This window comes from Sorex fumeus, unplaced genomic scaffold (assembly GCF_029834395.1).
Source record: "Sorex fumeus unplaced genomic scaffold, SorFum_2.1 ptg000002l, whole genome shotgun sequence".
Classification (NCBI taxonomy): domain Eukaryota; kingdom Metazoa; phylum Chordata; class Mammalia; order Eulipotyphla; family Soricidae; genus Sorex; species Sorex fumeus.
Window position 1 is genome coordinate 60,648,130 of NW_026606059.1, and position 21,207 is coordinate 60,669,336.

The window sequence follows — 21,207 nt, forward strand, 5'->3', positions numbered from 1 at the left end:
TTTTACTCATATCTTCTGACTCGTAACCGTAATGATAACTTGGGGTAATTTTCTAGAGTCAATGAATGGGTAGTCTATTAGCCTTACTTGGGTTCCATCAGCACCAATCTTGTTCAGGGCTCCAACAGTGCTATACAGAAAGTTAATGATCTTGTTGAAGTTGTCATCTCCAATACTCCAGGATCCATCCACCATAAACACCAGGTCAGCTTTGGCAGTTCTACATACTGAAGAGTAACAGTAGGTTTTTGAATCGAAGATAGAAAAAAACATAGCAGTTATAAATGGATGATGAAAATTATGCTTTTACTCTAGCAACTTAGAGTTCTTTTCCATGAAAAATGCACAACTCCTTTGATGTTCCTATTCCAAGATCAAGCTCATTATGCCTTCTGACCATCATTTGTCTTCTTCCCTATGTTCTTAGTCATGACTATGAATCATCCATCAAACATGTGATTAAAAAGTGGAAAAACTAATAATGTCAGACTCAAAGACTAGATATTAGAGAATAGAAAAATGTTGAAGTGATAAAGAGACAGAATTATCAGTACTCTCTAGTGTCTATTGTTAGAAGAGAATCTAAGATATTGCTTTGTGCACCCATTGCTCTGCTTACTGAGTTAATATGTGAAATTTTAGGAGATGCAAGATTAGAAGGAAGTCAGAAAACACAATGGAAACAAATTAATCTACAGCCATACATGCATTTGGACTGAAGCGGTCTAAAATCACATTCTGGCCTTTCTGAAAAATTTCGTGTCCTTCTATCACCACTGATTCTTGTCAAGAAATGGATACTACTGCTGGCGTGAAGAAACTACTGTCAGTAGATATTATTGTTATGAATACTGAAAAATAGACAAAACACACCAACAAAAACCTATTCCAATAAATATTCTCATTTAAAAAAATCAAGTGCTGATTCAAATTACCTGTGCTTTCTTCCCTTCATTATGGCTGAATGTTTTATCATGGAATAATCCACTTTTCATAAATGTAAATTATTAAATCTTTTGTCAGTTTCATAAAAGCAACCTATGAGATAAAATACCTTTCTCCTTTTAAAAAAGTTCACTTGGTTTTTGAATTTTATTAAATTTATTTTCTTTTGTTCCCTTAAAGCTAATTGTAATGTAAAACAAACCCTCCCTTAAGTGAGGTACTAATTGAGGGATAATAGGATAGTAGTAAGATCTCATGAGTTCTGTAATTTATAAAATTTTAGGAATTTATGGTTTGAATTTAAGATGAAAAGAATCACAAGATCTGCTAATTATAAGCTTATTATAAAAGAAAACTTTGTCCTCTGTTTCCAAGATGAAATCAAAATTGTTTTCATTTTTGAAACGATAGCAAAAACTCTTTGAAGACTTACTCAAAATAAAAGTTAGAAATAAAAGAATGAAATATACTAAAATGCATAAAAATTACCTCTGGGATATGAAATGGTGCTTTAATTTTTTTCTTATACTTCTTTTAGGAGGGAAGGGGGGTCAGGACATACTCAGTGGTATTTGGTGGTTGCTTCCGGTCCTGTGCTCAGAGATTGCAACTTAAGCCCTGTACTATCTCTCTGGTACCTTCTTTAATTTTTTTACGTTTTAATTTTCTTTGTGTATGTGTGTGTGTGTGTGTGTGTGTGTGTATCACACCCAGCAGTGCTCAGGGTTTACTTGTGGCTCTGCACTCGGGAATCACTCCTAACCTCTAGGGGGAGCAAATAGGGTGCCAGGGATGGAACAAAGGTCATCTGCATGCAAGGCAAGATCCTTATCTGCTGTACTGTCTTTCTGGTCCCTATAACCCCAACTTCTTAAAATTTGCAAACATGATCGTCACCCATTGCCTATTTTGCAAACCACAACACCCAATAGGAGAGAGAGAACAAAAGCAAATGCCCGGCCACAGAGGCAGGGTGAGATGGGGGGGATGGGGGTGGGAGGGATACTGGGATCCATGGTGGTGGGAAATGGGCACTGGTGGAGGGATGGGTATTTTATCATTGTATAATTGAAACACAAGCACAAAAAATTTGTAAGTCTACAACTGTACCTCATGGTGTCTCACTAATAAAATTTTTTTTAAAAATTTTAAAAAATAAAGAATTCTTTCAGTAAAAAAAATTTTTTTTTGCATAGTAAATATGTAACACCATTTTATTAACACAAATTTGTCAGTTTTCAAATTAAATTCATTCAGGAAAAGTAGAGTAAAAAAGAAGAGTAAGGAGCGATAGCACAGTGGTAGGGCATTTGCCTTGCACTGAGGCTGGCCCAGTCAAGCGGGGTTCCGTTCCTCCGCCTCTCTCGGAGAGCCCGGCAAGCTACTGAGAGTATTTTGCCCACATGGCAAAATGTGGCAAGCTACCCATGACGTATTTGATATGCCAAACACAGTAACAACATGTCTCACAATGAAGACGTTACTGGGCCTGCTTGAGCAAATCGATGAACAACAGGAGGACAGTACTGACAAAAAAATAATTGTGTTTTCAAGTTGTTAAAGCCCCACCATCTAAAACCACTGTGAAGTAAAGTTGAAGGCCAATATTTTTATTTTGTTCATCTTTATTCTTGCTCATCCTTCCAAATCGTGTATCTTCTATGAAAATTTGTTAATATTTCCTAAATGACACCCCTGCTCAACTCCAAATAAAAATTTTCAGACCTTAGAGAATTTGCATCAGAAATGCCTGACTAATAATACCAACCACTAAGATTCCTTTTTTAATTCAAATACTAAGAAAAAGCTTGTATATTGAGACTGGAGGTGACTAGTTCCATGAAGACAGAGGAAGGCTGGCATTCAGGTAAGTAAATGTATTAAAAGATGGAGGAAGATATCATTAAGCAATGAGGAACCTGAAATTGTACAATGTTGATGCTGGCTAACATGCTCAGAGAGATGGTGTACAAAGTAGACTAGTCACTAAAGACTTTGTACACTGTATATAGGAGTATGTTGAGGTCATTAGAATTTCTCCTTGCCTTCTTGTTACTAGTCTCATCCATTCTCCAACATCTAACTTCACTGAGTTTATGTTTATTCTCAAGCACAAGCTCTTCACATCTTTCTTCACTTTTTTTCTGTTCATCACATGTCAGCACTTAAGAGTTCCCCAAATACATATGCACTTAATTGACTCTATCACTTTGAGAACTATTCTGTTATTTATCTGTAAAACTCATTCTTTAAAATGTATTACATATTCATTCTCCTTAGTCTGAGTTATTAATTGGGTACAGCATTAAATATTTTCACTTTTGTACTGAATGCAAAATATAAAAATGTCTTAAATGTCTTCTTTTAGTACCCTGTATTTCAAATGAACAAGTAAAAGCAACAGAAATCCTAGACCTAACTCACATCATTATTTTTATATTATGCTTTTTACCTTCTTTTGCTGGTGGAATGGTTGGAGGAGAAGTAGGTGGCTGAGTAGGAGGTGATTCTGTAAAAAAAGACAGAAAAAAAACCCATGAATTAGCTAACTTATCTGAGGGAGAGAGGGTGATCTGGAGCAATAATTCCTCATGGGAGTCAATGATCTTCTCAATTGTCTTCATAGAGAATTTACTGAATTCAGTAACTACCATAAATCAGCCACTGTCTGTGGAAAGTGGCTCCAAGGAACCTTTCAAGTCCAGACTGAAGAACTGAAATGCTATTTTATCACAATTCACAGTTTACCCAGCAGGAGTCAACACAATCAAACTGTCAACTACAAAGCGACTTTAATGCTGATTTAAGGTGGGACTCCTGCCAACTGCTTTCACTCATATAATACACTTCATTTCCATTCTGCTTACTAAAGACTGATCATCAATCCAGAGTGTGGCCTCCACGCTCCCCCCGACACACACATTCCCATGATGTGCTCCCCAGGGCAATCAGATTCACTCTACTCTGCTCAGATAGTATCTGGGAAAGTTTCAGTGTTGAACACTATTGGCAAGGCCATTGGGTGTCTCCAGGGTGTCCACATTAGTTCAGCCTGGACGATGAAGGATGAGAAGTGCATGTACTGACAGAGATCTGGTGTGTTAAAGTACATGGAGATAGCTACATCCAATAGTAATAGCCATCTGTACAAATGAGAGAGGTTGAGGTCTGGCAGAATTAGGTAAATATTTGACATAGTTTAACCTTCTCTTCTTTTTATTAAGGATCACACAGTACAGTGCTGGGAGGGTTGAGGGAGTCAACCGGGTCACTCCATCTGTCAGTGCTGTGCCTGGTGATGTGAGTCTGGCAGTTCCATGCCATCCCAGAAATAGAGAGCTTATACCTAGCAGGTACTTGGGTGGTCACTAGAGCTACACCTTGGGAGGTGCATGTGGTGCCAGGGATCAAACTTAGGGTCTTCTACATAGAAGGCATGTACTTTACCAATTGCTACCTTCATCCTAAAATTAAAATTATCCCAGTTATATGAGGGGTAATCTTTGATTTTCAACGTAGTTATTCACTGAGGTCAACATCCAGCTTCTTAAGGATCAAAGAGCTGGACAGATTTGAGCCTGTGCAGACTGACTGTTGGGATGTGGGAGAGGGAATTTCTTCACTACAGAAAGGTTGGAAGGAATGGATGTGAAGTTCTCTTCCAATTCTAAGAGCCAGTAAAATAGGTTAAATAAAATGATTCACCATTGGAAAAGGTGAGATAACCGCATATTACTGATATAAAAACACATTTGATATTATTATGTGAAATGAATATCACAGAATATCATGTTTTGTTCCCACTTGTGAATGATAACAACAAACTATCTATCATATATATGCATAATATTTATCATTATATATATACATAGATATCTGAAATAAGTTGATAGATCTATCAAGTCATCCATCCATTCGTCTGGTTGTCTCTCAGTTGAATTTTTTAAAGACCAAGGTGGTATCATTTGGCTCTTTATAAAAGGGAAAATGAGGAAAGAGCACAGTTGACAATGTGCTTTATACTCTCTGTTGCATTATTATGGATATACACACATATATGCTCATGTATACATATTTTCCTTTGCTCTTTTAAGGCAATTTTGTGAAGCTTCGGTATTTCAAAAGTAAAAACATATTTGAAAAGATGCAAACACTAAAGCTAAGATTGAGACATTTTCTGAAAAGCTACCATAGAATACTTCTGAGGTCAGGTAAGTTTTGGAAGAAATGGGTTATATTTATAATCATTCATACTTTTTTTAAAGCATCATGAATTACAGTACTGTTACTGGTAAAATTTCACGGGCATATTTCAACACTACACCCTCTATCAGAGTTACCTCCACAACCTCAGTCCCTTTCATCTTACCACCCCCAATTTCCTCCCCTGTCCACCAACCTTGCCCCTTGGTAAGCTCGGTTCTATACACCAGTTCTCAGATTCTGTTGACTCTGGGAACGTTTTATTTCCTTAATGTGTCTCTTTATATCCCACAGATGCAAGAGGTGATTCTCTGTCTCTCTCCTCTTGGCTAACTTCATAATCATGCATATTTTTTATGTGGAAAATGGAAGTGGATCTTAAGTTCAGTCAATGACATCAACATGAGACTATGACAGCCAGACTTACCCATTCAGGCAGAATATCAAGATGTTCCCTTGGAGGGAGGGTGGGGGTGGGGAGTGCCTGCTATAGAGAGAGGCTAGGGGAGGGTAATGTGAGAGAATCTGGTAACATTGGTGGTGGGAAATATACACTGGTAGAGGGATGGGTGTTGGAACACTGTATAACTAAAACCGCACCATGTACCACGTACAGTTTTGTAACTGCATTGCATGGTGTTCAATTTAAAAAAAATGTTACTTTGAGTGAGGACCATAGTATACTGGTGATATGGCTTCTACTCTCTACTTGACATAGAGATGATCCCCATCACCAAGGTTTTGAGGGATGTCATATGAAATATTGATATTCATTGTTTCAGAAGTTGAACAAGAGCCAGAAGGTAGAAGTTACATGGAGACAGATGTCCCCAATAAAAAGAAAACATTTATATCAAATAGAGCTATCCAAGTTTGTTCTGGGTTGATACTTAACATTTGTGATGTTAATAATAGGAAAAAGGGAATTAGACCAAGCAACTAAGCATCCAAAATCAATTGTTTATCAAGTTTAGGAAAACAATGAATATAAGCAATGAAGGCAGCCTACATAGTATAAATTTGAGAAGGTTGACCTCAAGAACATATCTTAAGTGGCAGGTACCAGACACAAAAAACTTCATATTACATATTCTCACTTGAACAAGATATACAGAAATGTTTGTTAAGAGAAAGAAAATTGCCTAGAACTGAATGTGGAGAGGAAAATTGATGAAACTAGCATTGAAAAAAAAGACTCTGGACCAATGAAATGTTCTCAAGTTGCATCAAAGGGGGAGCAACTTAACTTTTTAAATAGAGCAAAGATCTTGCTATAGATTTGTACATTTAATGGGTGTAAATTTCATGGAAAGCACATTAAACCTGAAAAATATGCATGTGATACAAAATGTTGAATATTTGTGTGTTATGAAAATAAAATTTGATTTAGGAAAAATATAGGACTGGATTAATTGAATTACTCTTTCACTCTCTATTCTTGCCAATTACACGTGGGTGATGATTTCTTTATAAATATGCCACAGTAACAATAAGAAAAAAATATATGCATGAACAGCAGGACTTTCTAAACATCAGATTCACTATACTTGGCTACCAAAAGATCCATTATCCACCACTTACCTATTCCAGGGATTCTGAGTTTAAATCCAAGGTACTTAATTGAGTGCACAAGCCCCTTCCTTTCCCAACCCTCCATCTCCCCCACCCCCCACACATCCTAACTTCACTACAATTCATTTTAATGTTCATGGCCCTTGGGTCAGGAATCCTTAATTAAAAGGGATTCCAAGCAATGGAAACCCTCCTCGCTCCTTAGAACATGTAAAAAGTTCTTTGTTTTAATCTTGTATTTTGCCTCTCTCTTCAGAGCATCAGATCTGCAGCCAACTTGGAAAAAGAGCCAGTTTCCTAAGCAGGCATGTTGTCTGGGGTCATCCAGTGGGAACACATTGGCTCCAGGCCAACCTCACGGCCAGGCTAGTATGCCATTGTTGTAGTGTCAGGATCCCGTTCATAAACTTCATTTCGCACTCCTCATGCCACAAGTGTTCCTTATGGGCAGAGATTATAATGTGGGTCATTGTTACAAGCACTGAGTCATCATATAGCCCTAGAGTCCCTTGTGAAGCTTATATGGAAAATGGAAAAATTCCATGCAGATGACACTGGAGCTCATAAGCAGTGAATTCAGGGGCTGGGTAAGGAGTGTTAAACTTGAATCACATATATCCCCGGGGAATATAGCTAATATTTATCTAAGTGAAATAAAGTTTTTGAATCAAAACAGAATGCCTCCCATACCTTTTGTTCCTAGGAGGAGGATCAGAAGAGATAAGACAAAGCTGACTTACGTGTTTTTTCCATGATGCTCACGCTGGGCCCCTCAATGTCCTGGAGCTTTGTGTAAACACTGATTTTATATTCTGAATCAGGTTGAAGTCCATAGAAGCAATGTCGGTTTGTCCCTCCACCCACAGTAGATTCTTGCTTTTGTGTATCTGGAATGAAAAGCAAAACCAAATATACACATATAAAATCTCTTTTAAAACAACTACCAGTAGGTAATTCTCTTCTTTTGATATGCAGCATCTAATTGGATTAATTCCAAGATAAACAATATTTGTTTGAAGGTATTATACATTTTTTTCTAAAGAGTTCACATTAGGGGCTATAGTGATAGCACAGCGGGTAGGGTGTTTGCCTTGCACGCAGCCAACATGGCCGACACAGGTTCGATTCCCAGCATCCCATATGTTCCCCCGAGCACTGCCAGGAGCAATTCCTGAGTGCATGAGCCAGGAGTAACCCCTGAGCATCGCTGGGTGTGACCCAAAAAGCAGAAAAAAAAAGTTCACATTAACCACAACTTTTTGTGCATTAAAAATCACAAAAAGAACCTCACATTTTGTATGACAAAACTTTTCTGAGATCAGCCCATTGATGAATGGAGAATTCTTTATGTGCATACTGATTTAATTAGGCGACCAAATAGTTTGAAGTATTCATCTTTAATTTTTTTAAAAAACTGTTTTAATTGAGGTACTTGAATTTACAATATTATTACTCATGCTTCTGATACATCATTCCAACACCCATCACCCATCACCAGAGTGCACACCTTCCTCTACCAATGTCCCAAGGTTGTCACCCCGCCACTGCCATATAAGCTCAGTTCAAAGACAAGATTTTCAATTCCAATAACTTTGCCCATTTGTTGTTTCCTTATTATGTTTATTTTTAATCTCATTTTTGAGAGCTAGCTTTCTCTGTCTCTGTCTCTGTCTCTGTCTCTCTCTCTCTCTCTTTCTCTCTCTCTCTGTCAGAGGTGGTGACACCTACACATATAGGTTACTAGAACTAAGCTCCTGAAATTACACAAAATTACAAAGAAAATTATAAAGTAAAAATTTATTTTCAAACTTTATCTTTTTACAGGTATATGCATTTAAAAAAATTAATACTATAACTCCCCGCTAATGCATTTTAAAATTTACATGAAGTAGATAAATCTTACACAGTGTAAAATTTAGTAAGAGGAGAAGAGCTAAGAAGAATTTAAGGGGAGAATCTTAAAAGGCCTAAAGAATTATAAAAGTGTGTTTAAACATGAAAGAGGAAACACTGGCTTTATGTTAGAAAATATTATTTTACATCTACTAGCACTAGCACTCGTTGTTCATCGATTTGCTCGAGCAGGTCCAGTAACATCTCCATTGTGAGACTTGTTGTTACTGTGTTTGGCGTATCCAATATTGCCGAGAAGGCAGGACACTCTCGGTAGCTTACTGGGTTCTCTGAGAGGGGTGGAGGAATCGAACTCAGGTCGGCCAGGTCGGCCACGTGCAAGGCAAATGCCCTACTCTCTGTGCTATCGCTCCAGGGCTAAGGCATTTGCCTTTCACAAAGCTGATCTGGCTGACCCGGGTTCGATTTCTCTGCCCCTCTCGGAGAGCCCAGCCAGCCACCGAGAATATCTAGCCCACAAAGCATTTTACATCAGAAAATATTATTTTACAAACACTGCTTAAGTGTCTTCACTTAGTAAAGGATTGCAATAAAAATCTCTCTGGATATAAAAAGACCACCTTAAACGGATTTCTTAAATAGGCTTGGAGGGGAGCATTTTACAAATTTGGATGTCTCATTTTAAGAAACCATTTAAGGCACCCTGTTTTTTTTTTTTTTAATTTTTATTTTTATTAGTGAAACACCATGAGGTACAGTTGTAGATTTACAATTTTTTTGTGCTTGGGTTTCGATTATACAATGATCAAATACCCACCCTCCACCAGTGCCCATTTTCCACCACCATGGATAATATCCCTCCCACCCCCATCCTCCCTATCCCACCCTGCCTCTGTGGCAGGGCATTCCCTTTAGTTCTCTCTCTCCTATCCCAGAGTCCACAGCCCCCCATCCTATCTCCCCATCTCTCTTACAGTGATATGATTTAAAGACAAATTCTCAGCTTCTGTCACCTTTGAGTATTTGTTGTTTTATACTGTTACTTTCTCCTTCTGATGACATTCTCCAGCTGCAAATTGCCTGACTTAGTCTTTTCTTACACCTGAGCAGTATTCCATTGTGTATATGTACCACAGTTTCTTTTCTTTTTTTTTTTTTTAAATAATGGTGTCATTGGGCTTTGAATTTTATTTATTTATTTACTTAAATTTTTATTAGTGGGACACCATGAGGTACGCTTGTAGACTTAACAAGTTTTGTGCTTGGGTTTCAATTATACAATGATCAAATACCCATCCCTCCACCAGTGCCCATTTCTCACCACCACGGATCCCAGTATCCCTCCCACCCCCCATCCTCCCCATCCCACCCTGCCTCTGTGGCAGGGCATTCCCCTTTGTTCTCTCTCTCCTTTTGGGTGTTGTGGTTTGCAAAAGAGTGGCAATCATGTAGATACTAGGTCTGTTTCCAGATTTTGACTATCGTGAATAGTGCTGCATTGAACATAAGAGTGCAAGTGTCTTTTCTAAAGAGATGTTTTGGGGTTAGTGCCAAGAAGTAGAATTTTTGGATCATATGGAGAGCAATGCCTAGGTTTTTTTGAGAATGAACATATTGTTTTTCAGAAAAGGCTGGACCAGTTGACATTCCCACCAGCAGTGGATGAGGGTTTCTTTTTCCCCACATTCCATCAACACTGGTTCTTTTTAATATTTTTGATGTGTGTAGACTCCCTCTAATTTAACATGAATCTTCAAAATGTAATCAAATAATTATAACTTGACACAACAAGATGCATGCTTTTGATCACATCCAGGTCATTCTTGTGGACACCCAATTAGCAGCGGTCTAAGGGCATAGTTTCAGAGCTAGAAACTGTATGGTTCTCTTGGTCGTTGGGTGAAAAAGTGGTATTTCAGTATCTCAAAAGTTTCATTCATGAGCCCACTCATTTTCAAAGTCAACAGAAAGGTGCAAGAGCTTGGAACAGTGCAGCAGCAGCCTGGGAATCCATGGCTGTCCACTTCCCACCTGTCAGCCTTGATTTTTTAACTTGTATAATGCGCTCTTTCCACTGTGAAAGCTCAGAAGAGATTCCTCTGAAATCACTCTGAAAATCACTTTTTATTCTCTTAAAATTGTAACAGATGAGCTAAGACTTGGTACAGAAATGACTTAGGGTTACTCTAGACCAGGTTCTGCTCTAGATCAAGGTTCTTAAGATTTCTTCACTGGCAAACCATTTTTGCCAAGAAATGTTTATGCTATCCTGAGTACATATCTATATACAATAGCGATGAACTCAAACACTGACAATCACAAAGAAATTTACTTCAAAACACAATTAAGTTTTTTTTAACCCCCATTTCAAGACTAGGCTCTTAAAAAAAAAAACAGTCTCCAACTCCTGATGCCAAGGTTCATTTTGTTTTATCAAGGAGGCAAGTCACATACTGTCAATTCCACGTAACAATTCCCTGCCTCATCTCCACATAACAAAACCCCATCTCAACTCCTTGACTGAACAAAGGAAACTCAGCTGACTAGATGAGTTCTGGTTACTTTCTTCATTCCTTCATCCCAAATTAAAATTGCTTTATCTGCATGAAAAAAATAGTGCTGGCACTTGGTTCTGGTGTGTGGGAAGCTGGATTAATTATACTCCTCATTTCCTGAGGGCTTCCTAGATGCCAGGTTCTCTACTGGCATTTAACAACAATAAAGAATAAAAGTCAACCTCTAATGAGCTCTATATGCCAGGCACTATTTTCAGGGTTTTACATATATTAACATACTCCATAATTACTCCTAATATAAAGTGAAGGACTTGGGCCCCCCACAAGAGACGCTTCAGTCCTTCACTTCAGCACAGCTGGTAGGGCGTATGCCTTGCATGCGGGTACCCAGGTTTGATTCCTCCATCCCTCTCAGAGAGTCCAACAAGCTATCAAGAGTATCCCACCCGCATGGCAGAGCCTGGAAAGCTCCCCATGGCATGTTTGATATGCCAAGAACAGTAATAAGAAGTTTCACAATGGAGACGTTAATGGTGCCCCTTGAGCAAATCGATAAAAAATGGGAGGACAGTGCTACACTGCTAAAGTGAAGAAAGCAAAGACTAGAAAATCTAGTCACTTACCCGAGTTCAGATACCTAGTAGCAGAACTGAAATATGGATTCAGAACCACAATGTCCAGTCTCAGACAATGTTGCTTGAATTTCCATTAATGTGCCATAAAATAATGTAAGTCAAATGTGCGGTTTTCCAAATAAAACAGCTTGAGAGCTGCTGAGTGCGTATGAAATGGGTGAGTGTGATAGTTTGGGCAGATTAGATGAGGATCCCATAACACTCAACACTTGATCATTTCATTGGATATAACTGCCTGTGTCAGTAGCTTTAATCACAGAAGATTTTCAAATGGATTTTCTTCATATGGTTAGAGCATTATTTTTAACCTCCTGGGTAACTCATTAGAAGAAAGAATCACTGCTACTATACTTTGCTTCAAAATAAATGAAGGGCTACCTTAGTAATTTCTTTATCAAACACAATATGACAAAATGATAAAATAAAAATGATGCCAAAAGCCAGAAATGTAGCTCAGGAGTAAAACACCAGTTTTATATTGTGAGGCACTGGTTGCAGATTCCATTACCACACAGTCTAAGAATATATGTGAAAAAAGTTTTAATGTTACTGCGTTTGTATGATTATAATGAAAGGAATTTAACTTGATTGCTGATATCCAAATTTATTCTGTGAATATTAGCCTCAGACCCTCCACAGAGATGCTGCATTCTGACCTTGAACCAACCTTTGAACTTTCTTAAAACTTCCTGTAATCATCAATTTATAATGCAAACATTTCCTAAATTCTATGCATGGCTTATGTTCCCTGTTTCACTGAAACTTCCAGGGACATTCCAGGAGCCAGCATAAATATGTGCTTTTCTTTAATGTGTTTATAGTTTATATATATTCATTCACTTTACAGACACTTGACAATAGAATAGAAATGAATTTTATTGCTAAACAAATAACCTATAAATCATGAGAAAACTGGAGTAGACACTATAAACTGAAAAAACTATCAGTTTTATCCCCAACACTAACAAAAAGTGGGCAATAAACAAAGCTATATCCATATTCCTTTCGGTGTCTGTGATTCAGGGCTAATGGTTTTGCCTTGAAATACACTGTCCTCCCGTTGTTCATCGATTTGCTCAAGGGGGCCCAGTAACGTCTCCATTTTGAGACTAGTTACTGTGTTTGGCATATTGAATATACTCTCGGTAGCTTGCCAGCCTCTCTGAGAGGGGTGGAGGAATCGAACCCAGCTCGGCTAGGCTGGCTGCGCGCAAGGCAAATGCCCTTTCGCTGTGCTATCACTCTAGCCCTTGCTTGAAATAAGACATTCAAACATAGCCAATCATAACTAATTTCCTCAACTCCCTATGCTCAAGGTAGAGAAGGAGTTTGTTATTTTGGAAGCAGGGGCAGAAGTTCATTCTTATTTATGTATTAATTTTTTGAAGCAAGGACAAATGCATTCTCTGAATAATTATTTTGCTGCAAATGATGCCATCAATTTCAGTCACCAACTGTTTATACGAGTAGTTACTGAGCTCCACAAAAATGATTATTCATGATCCAGAAAACTCAACTGGACTTTTATGATATAAATGCTTCCATTCCCCCAGATCTCTCAAATGTCCTGATCTCCACATGTAATGTCACTCCCTTAAACAGTTAAGTTTTGAGAATAGATTTAGTTTCCATGATTATTTCCCCCAAATGAATCTGTCAGTCTAGACTCCGCTAGACCGTAATTCTCTTTCCTTGCTAACGAATGACATTGAAAAATTCACATTTCAACACTTAAAATATAGAAGACAAGTGAGTATCCTTTTAAAACCTTTTCAAGTAGACCAGAAAGTAGTTCACCCCATTAAAGGGATTGGGGAGGGAATTTGGAGACCTCATGGTGTAAAAACACAGAGACTTGAAGGGAAATACTATACTCAGTCTCAAGGTGCCAACTGAACTCAAAAACAGCTAAAGAGAGACAAAATTTCACAGTACCCACAGAACTAATGGCAGCTCCTGTAGGGATCTGAGTTACCCAAGAGCCACCAAAAGTCTTTCATCTGGGTCTGTCCTGCAGTCAACCAAAGTCCGCAATTTCATTTGGCTAGTGGATGACTGACTCAAAAGTGGATTTTGTTTCAGTCTCTGTGAGGGGAACTTTTCCCTCTGGAAATTAAAAAAAAACTTCTTGGCTATAAAAAATGTCATAATATTTACTTGGGTAGAGGATCCATCTGTTGTTTATGCCTATCTTGCATCTCATCTCTCTTTCTTTAAATCTGTTTCTCTTCTCTACTCTTGGTCTTTAAGATCTTGAAAGGACTGAATAATATCCCTTCCACCCTCTTCCAGAAACAGGGAAGAGAGGTAACTGTGGCCAACCTCTTCATTTATTTCATGGTCTTGAACTCAATGACAGATTTAGGGATATGTTACCCACACCAGGGAAATATGACTCAGTTCCTGGACTTTTGTTGGAATTATTGAGAAAGAGAGGCTCTCTTTTTACTAAAACTGGTAAGTTGAAAAGCTGGAATCATATCATTCTGGATCTGATTGGTGCCAACTCACAATACCTGACAACGGGAAGGCCGAAGATAGCAGAGCAGAAGGCTGCAGCTAGACTGAATCTTCATGACATTGTTTGGAGACTTATATCCAAATATGCCTGAAGTCAAGTCTTTCACACTTATCAGTATTTTAGCCAGTAGCGGACCCCTTTAACTTAAGTCTCTTCATCAGCATGTATGCTATTTACAAATGAGCCTAACAATAAAGTCTGATTATACATTAAAAATCTAAAACATTTATAGGCATGACCTCAGGTGAAAACCACAAATAAAGTAATTTCAGAGCTTCATTTTCTGGAGTTTCTCTTAAACACAAATAAAATAAAAATTGACAGGAAGTTCTGACTAGAACGAAGGCCTGATCACTGACATCCTTTTACAGCAAAAGTATACATAATCAGACCATGGCAAATATATATATGGATATATGCGCATATATATACATATATATATACTGAATGGAGAGTCCCGAGGAATAGTATAGTGGATCAGTGCACCTTCCTAGTAGATATATAGTCACCAGTTCAAATCCCTAGGGTCACTGCATGAGCCGAGCACAGTCTGGTATCTCTTCACATACTCTCTGAACCTCATAGCTCTGCTGCCTGAAAACTGCAAATGATTTCCAGCCACACCACAGCCAGGTGTATGAGCACCAGGTGCATGTGTTCCCCCCAATTCCAGTAAGCACTGCAGGTAAAAGCAATGCATGAGCATCATAGCCAGGAAATGCAACCTCTGGCAAGCATCTCAGTCATAACTTTTGAGACTATCAAGAGCGAAAGCCTTGGTGAACATTTGTGCAAATACCACACAAGAGTAGTGCAAGCCTCCTGGGAGCACCTAAACTCAGAGTTCTGGCACAGCCTGATGTCTGACCCCTGTGAGCACCACAGCTTACCTGTGTGAGCACCTCAGTCAGATTTGTATGCAACCTCCAGTCATCACAAGATCAAGAACAACAAAGGGAAGGAGGGAGAGGTTATAAAAAAAATTAGAAACTGAGGGGCCAAAGTGAGTACTGCAGGTAAAGCATTTGCCTCTTACACAGACACTCTGGTTCTATCCCTGGTATCTCGTATGGTTCTCTGAGCCCCAGCAGGTGTGATCTTTGAGAACTGAACCACAAGTAAGCCCTGAGCACTGCCAGGTGTGGCCCGTAAACAAAACATAACAAAACAACCAAAAATTAGAACATGAATAATAAAATGACTTGTCAAATAAAGAATTTAGCAGCGATATTTAGAAACAGGTCCATCCAAAATAATGCTTGCCACATGGGGTCTGTTGCCTATCTCTGTAGAGCACAGGACTGAAATTTCTGCAGAAATAGTACCTATAGACATTTGGAGAAAGTACAGAAGTAAAAGTTCAAGGGTGCCAAGATACATTTTCCCATGGGCATCTCATACAAACCATTCTAGGTAATTATGAGGCTGTAACCTCTTTTCTCTGCCAGATTAAGAAATGTGACCTAATTCTTTCCAACTCCCAAACAGAATGGACAGTCCTTGACCTTAATGGTACATGTTACACACATTTCCAATGCTGTCCTTATGCTCACTCCCACCTCCAGTACTCTTTGTTCAAGCTATCAACTAAACTCTGCTGCTGTCCAGTTGATGAATAACAGTCACGTAGACAACTGTGTGAATGAGATGTAAACTAACTGGACTAATAAATCTCTTAGTTGTAAATGTTGATGACAACCCAAAGAAAATTAAAAACCTTAATTGACTTTTTGTCCTCATGTAATTGAGGCTGTTAAAGCTTGGAGTAAGAGATTTCTGGCAGCCTGAAAATAAGGCTGTATCCATAGTTGGAAGCCTGCCTCACAAGTGGGTGAGGAGAGGACAGCTGGAATAGAGAAGGGTTCACTAAGAAAATGATGGCTGGAGGAACCGGTCGGGATGGGAGATGTGTGCAGAAAGCAGATAAAGGACCAAACATGATAATCTCTCAGTGTCTGTATTACAAACCATAATGACTAAAAGTAGAGACAGAGTATGGGGAATACTGCCTACCATGGAGGCTGGGGGAGGGTAGGAAAGGTGTGGGTATACTGGGGATATCGGTGGTGGGGAATGTGCACTGGTGGAGGGATGGGTCTTTAATCATTGTGTGATTATAAATTGGACATGAAAGCTTGTAACTATATCTCATGGTGAATCAATACATTTTTTTTTAAAAAAAGAAGGCTGTAAGAATACAAGTTAAGAAAATAAATGTAGACGCAGATTTTTTCTTCTAGCAGAGATCTTAGCTTCAGAAAGGGTTTACTGAAGTTTAGGTAAGAAGATTCATGTAATTTGATATATCAGCCATATTCTCTGATAAGATTCCCATGGGGTCAGAAAGATAGTTCAGCTTCCCTTGCATGCAGCTGACCCAGGTTTGATTCCCAGCACCCCAGATGTTCCCTGAGCACTAGGAGTGAACCCTGAATAGAGCCAGGTGGCTCCAAAACAAACAAACAAACAAATAAAAAATGAATGTAATTATGCGGTCTTGGGCACTTTTGTGGTGGTCAGGTGAGGTAAACATCAAGACCATAAACGCCAACAACATTGTAAGTACATTACCTTAACTGTTATAAACTTTTAAAAAGAAACCTCAATGCCATTTTACAGATATGTCCAATTAAAAGCATTTTATAGGAAATACTTATAGATCGCACTGATTCCATTGATAAAGCCAGTTTGAATACCTCTTCATGTCAATCTATACTCTTTTCTTTATTAATGACCTTGAATATCTACAAGAGTTTATGTATCACTGGATGTTAACTTATTTTGGGGACCGCCTGTAAACCCTGATGTCCTTAGGACTTACTCCTGGCTCTGTGCTTAGGGATCGCTACTTGGAGATGCTTGGAGAACTATATACGGTGGTGTCAGGAATCAAATCAGGGTCAAACACAATCAAGATAAGTGCTTTACCCCTGTGAAATCTCTTGGGCCTCTGGCTATTTAACTTCTTAACTGTATAAAAAGATAATATTGCAGATTCACTCAGGAATATAATATTCATATTTGATATTTTTAAGAGGTTAACAAAACCAACAAATTTCAAGCCTTCTGTTTTAATGTAAAACATAACTATCCTTATAAAGATAAACAAGAATAACCCTTCAAGATTTTATAGTTGTTTCCTAAATTGTTTCCTATCTTTCATCTACTTGGACTTAGTTATCTCCTAAATCATATTGAATCCTATGGCATGTTCGGAAGTGTCTGGAAAGCCACTTCCATGTGCTTAGCCATTGTGAGTCTTGGGATCTTTGAAGAGTCTCTCTCACACAAGAAATCAACTAAGAAGTAGCTTAGTGTATCTATTAATACAATCTCTTGGTTAGGGTTGGTATGAATTCATTGTGTCAACGATATTCTAAAGGAATCATAGCACTGTAGCACTGTCCTCCCATTGTTCATCGATTTGCTCAAGTGGACACCAGTAACGTCTCCATTGTGAGACTTCTTGTTACTGTTTTTGGCATATTGAATATGTCACAGGGTGCTTGCCAGACTCTGCCACGTGGACAGGATACTCTCGGTAGGTTGCCGGGCTCTCCGAGAGGGATGGAGGAATTGAACTCGGGTCGGCCACGTGTAAGGCAAACACCCTACCCACAGTGCTATCACTCTGCTTTACATAATATTAATATCCACATATTCTGAAAGGAGAAGCCTGAAGTGCTGTCCCAGCTTCAATACATGGACACCAGGCACCTGGCATTCCATACGGTCCGTCAAGCATTGCCAAGAATTATTTCTGAGTGCAGAGCTCAGAGTATTCACTGGGCAAGGCAAGGTCCCAAAAGCAAAACAATTAAATAAATAAAATTGGGAAGCATGACTACAAGTCAACCCAAGTTTGATTATAGCATTTGAATGATCTTATCTTTTGAGTGATAGTCATGTTAATAATATTGAAAAAGAATTTTTAGCTCCTAGAAACTCATTCTTAGGAGTTGCCTTTTGTGCTTGCTCTATTTATTTTTTATTAATAGTGAAGAGATCTTTTGAGTGTTTCTACTTTGTAGCAAAGTGCTAGATCACAGGTATGAGAATTGCATAAGATAGAAATTGAAATGACAAAGAAAATATTCTTGGTAGCACAGATACATTATCCTGAATGAGAGTTTTTTGTTCACCAACTATACCCCAAAGAAAGAATAGTTAAGAAAAAGATTCAACTCAGACTTGGGTCCTTACAAAATGAAGAGCAAAATTATAGTACCATATAATTTTCACTGTCACTGTCACTGTCCTCCCGTTGTTCATTGATTTGCTTGATCAGGTCCAGTAACACTGTGAGACTTGTTACTGTGTTTGGCATATCAAATACGTCATGGGTAGCTTGTCAGGCTTTGACATGCGGGCAAGATATACTCAGTAGCTTACCGGGCTCTCCAAGAGGGGCAGAGGAATCGAATTCGGATCAGCCGTGTTGGCCTAATGCAAGGCAAACGCCCTACCCGCTGTGCTGTCTCTTCAGCCCATATAATTTTAATGTATATTAATCGTTGTTACTTGCCCTCTAATAGCAACAAAAGTTAGGCTTCTTGTAAAGCACCACTGCCTGTACTTTACACAGATTGTCTCTTCCTAATTTTCACAGAAATCCATGGGGCAAACACAGTACTGCCTTCTCAAGGAGACGGCTCTTGTCTAATGGACTTGGGTGCTGTCCACAATGATTTGCACAGAATGAAGTATAAAAGCCCCTTATAAAGAGAAGTGATGGGTTGCACTCACCTTGAAGTGATTCTATCATGATTCTGTAGGAAGTAGCATGACGATGCACCTGCCACTGAGCACACAGGCTGGTCATTTCAATCTCTTCTGCTTGAAGGTTGGTTACACCCAAAAACACTATAGAAAAACAGTAACATAACTGTGTCACACTGCAGGCAATATCCTTAATATCCCCAAATATGAAACAAAATTTAACTCAATAAAATTCTGATTCTCATAGTTTTATTGAGAGAAGAGGAAAAACTGTTAATTCACAGAGAAACAGTGCACAAGAAAGAATCACTTATAAAATAAAAATTCCATTTCAACACTTCATTTTATATTTGGTGGTGTGGGGAATTGAATACAGGGTACCACAGCTGCAAGGTAAGTACTCTACCACTAAGCTACTTTTCTAGTTCTACACATTATGTTTTTTAATGCCTGCCTGATGCTGGTAAACAAACAAACAATAGCAACTATATATATATATATATATATATATATATATATATGTATATTCACAAGAAAAATAGACGCAATAGATGATTAAGTTATGGGTAAAATTATGAATGCTTGAAAAAAGGATTTAGTTTAAAAATTAAAGACTTTTAATCTTTAATTAAACACAATATGTCCTAACCACTGAAAGACAACCCTGGCTTAAATAAAAGGGAAGAACAATGTTGAGAGAATAGAATTCTTACTGAAACAAAAGGAGTTTCACCCAGCACTGACATTGCAAGTGGAAGCAAACATAATGACATGGAACTACATCAAACTAAGAAGCTTCTGCACTTCAAAAGAAACAGTTACCAAAATACAGAAAGAGCCCACAGAATGGGAAAGAATATTTACCCAATACCCATCTGATAAGAGACTATTATCCAGGATATACAAGACACTAGTAGAATTATACAAGAAAAAAACCTTGGGAGGAAGAAATGAATAGAAGCTTTCTCAAAAAAGAAATACAAATGGCCAAAAGGCACATAAAAAAATGTTTCACATCGCTAGCAAATCAAAACAACAATGAGATATCATCTCACACCACAGAGACTGGCATACATTCAAAAGAACAAAAGCAACCAGTGCTGGTGTGGATGTGGGGAAAAAGGGACACTCTTTCACTGTTGGTGGGAATGCCCACTAGTCCAGCCTTTTTGGAAAATAATATGGACAGTCCAAAAACTAGAAATTGAACTTCCATATGACCCTACAATACCACTTCTGGGAATATATCCCAAGGATGCGAAAAAGCACAGTAGAAATGACACCTGTACCTATATGTTCATTGAAGCACTTTTCACAATAGCCAAAATCTGAAAACAACCCAAATGCCCTAGAACAGATGGCTGGTTAAAGAAACTTTGGTCCATCTACAGGAGAGATGACATCATGAACTTTGCTTATAACTGGATAGACATGGAAAGCTTCCATATGACCCTACAATACCAAGTGAAATGAGTCAGAAAGAGAGGGAAAGACATAGAAGAACTGCACTCATTTGTGGAGTATAAAACAACATAGCATGTGGCTGACATCTAAGGATAGCAGATACACGGGACAGATAGACTGCTCCATAGCTGAAAGCCTGCCTCATGAGCAAAGGGGAGAAGGCAGCTGGAATAGAGAAGGGATCACTAAGAAAATGATGGCTGGAGGAATCGGTCTGGATGGGAGATGTGTGCAGAAAGTAGATAAAGGACAAAACATAATAACCTCTCAGGGTCTGTATTGCAAACCATAATGTCCAAAAGTAGAGAGAGATTATGAGGAATATTGTCTGCCATGGAGGCAGGGGAAGGGTGGGAAAAGAGGGGTGTACTGGGGATATTGGTGGTGGGGAATGTGCACTGATGGAGGGATGGGTGTTTGATCATTGTGTGACTGTAACACAAACATGAAAGGTTGTAACTATCTCACAGTGATTCAAAAAAATTTTTTAAAAAAAGAATATTGGCATATGTGGTGTGTATTAAAACCTTTCCTTGTGATATGTAAATAAATCAGTAATCATGGAGATGATATAAATATAATTATTGACATGCTTTGATAATAAATAGTTGAAAAATGAAAAAAAAATTGACTTTTTCCATTCAAGAAAAAAAAAGGAGTTTCACCAGGAGTGGCTTTCAAAATGTGATTGAATTATAATCTACACATATTTGAATTTTCTTAAAATTTAGAAATGAATCGCTTAACAGGGTTAACAAAAAAAGATATAAAAAATTTA

At 38.2% G+C, this 21,207-nt stretch overlaps 1 protein-coding gene across 1 annotated transcript in view; it reads right to left on the reverse strand.

Moving 5' to 3' along the window:
• COL14A1 (collagen type XIV alpha 1 chain) overlaps positions 1-21,207 on the reverse strand; it is a 253,116-nt gene that overhangs the window by 106,464 nt on the left and 125,445 nt on the right. Inside the window, exons 23-26 of the mRNA XM_056108162.1 lie at positions 18,993-19,109; positions 7,461-7,607; positions 3,398-3,454; positions 88-227 (exon numbers count right to left, since the gene is read on the reverse strand). Coding sequence (XP_055964137.1) covers positions 88-227; positions 3,398-3,454; positions 7,461-7,607; positions 18,993-19,109 — 461 coding nt within the window. The remainder of the gene's footprint in view (positions 1-87; positions 228-3,397; positions 3,455-7,460; positions 7,608-18,992; positions 19,110-21,207) is intronic.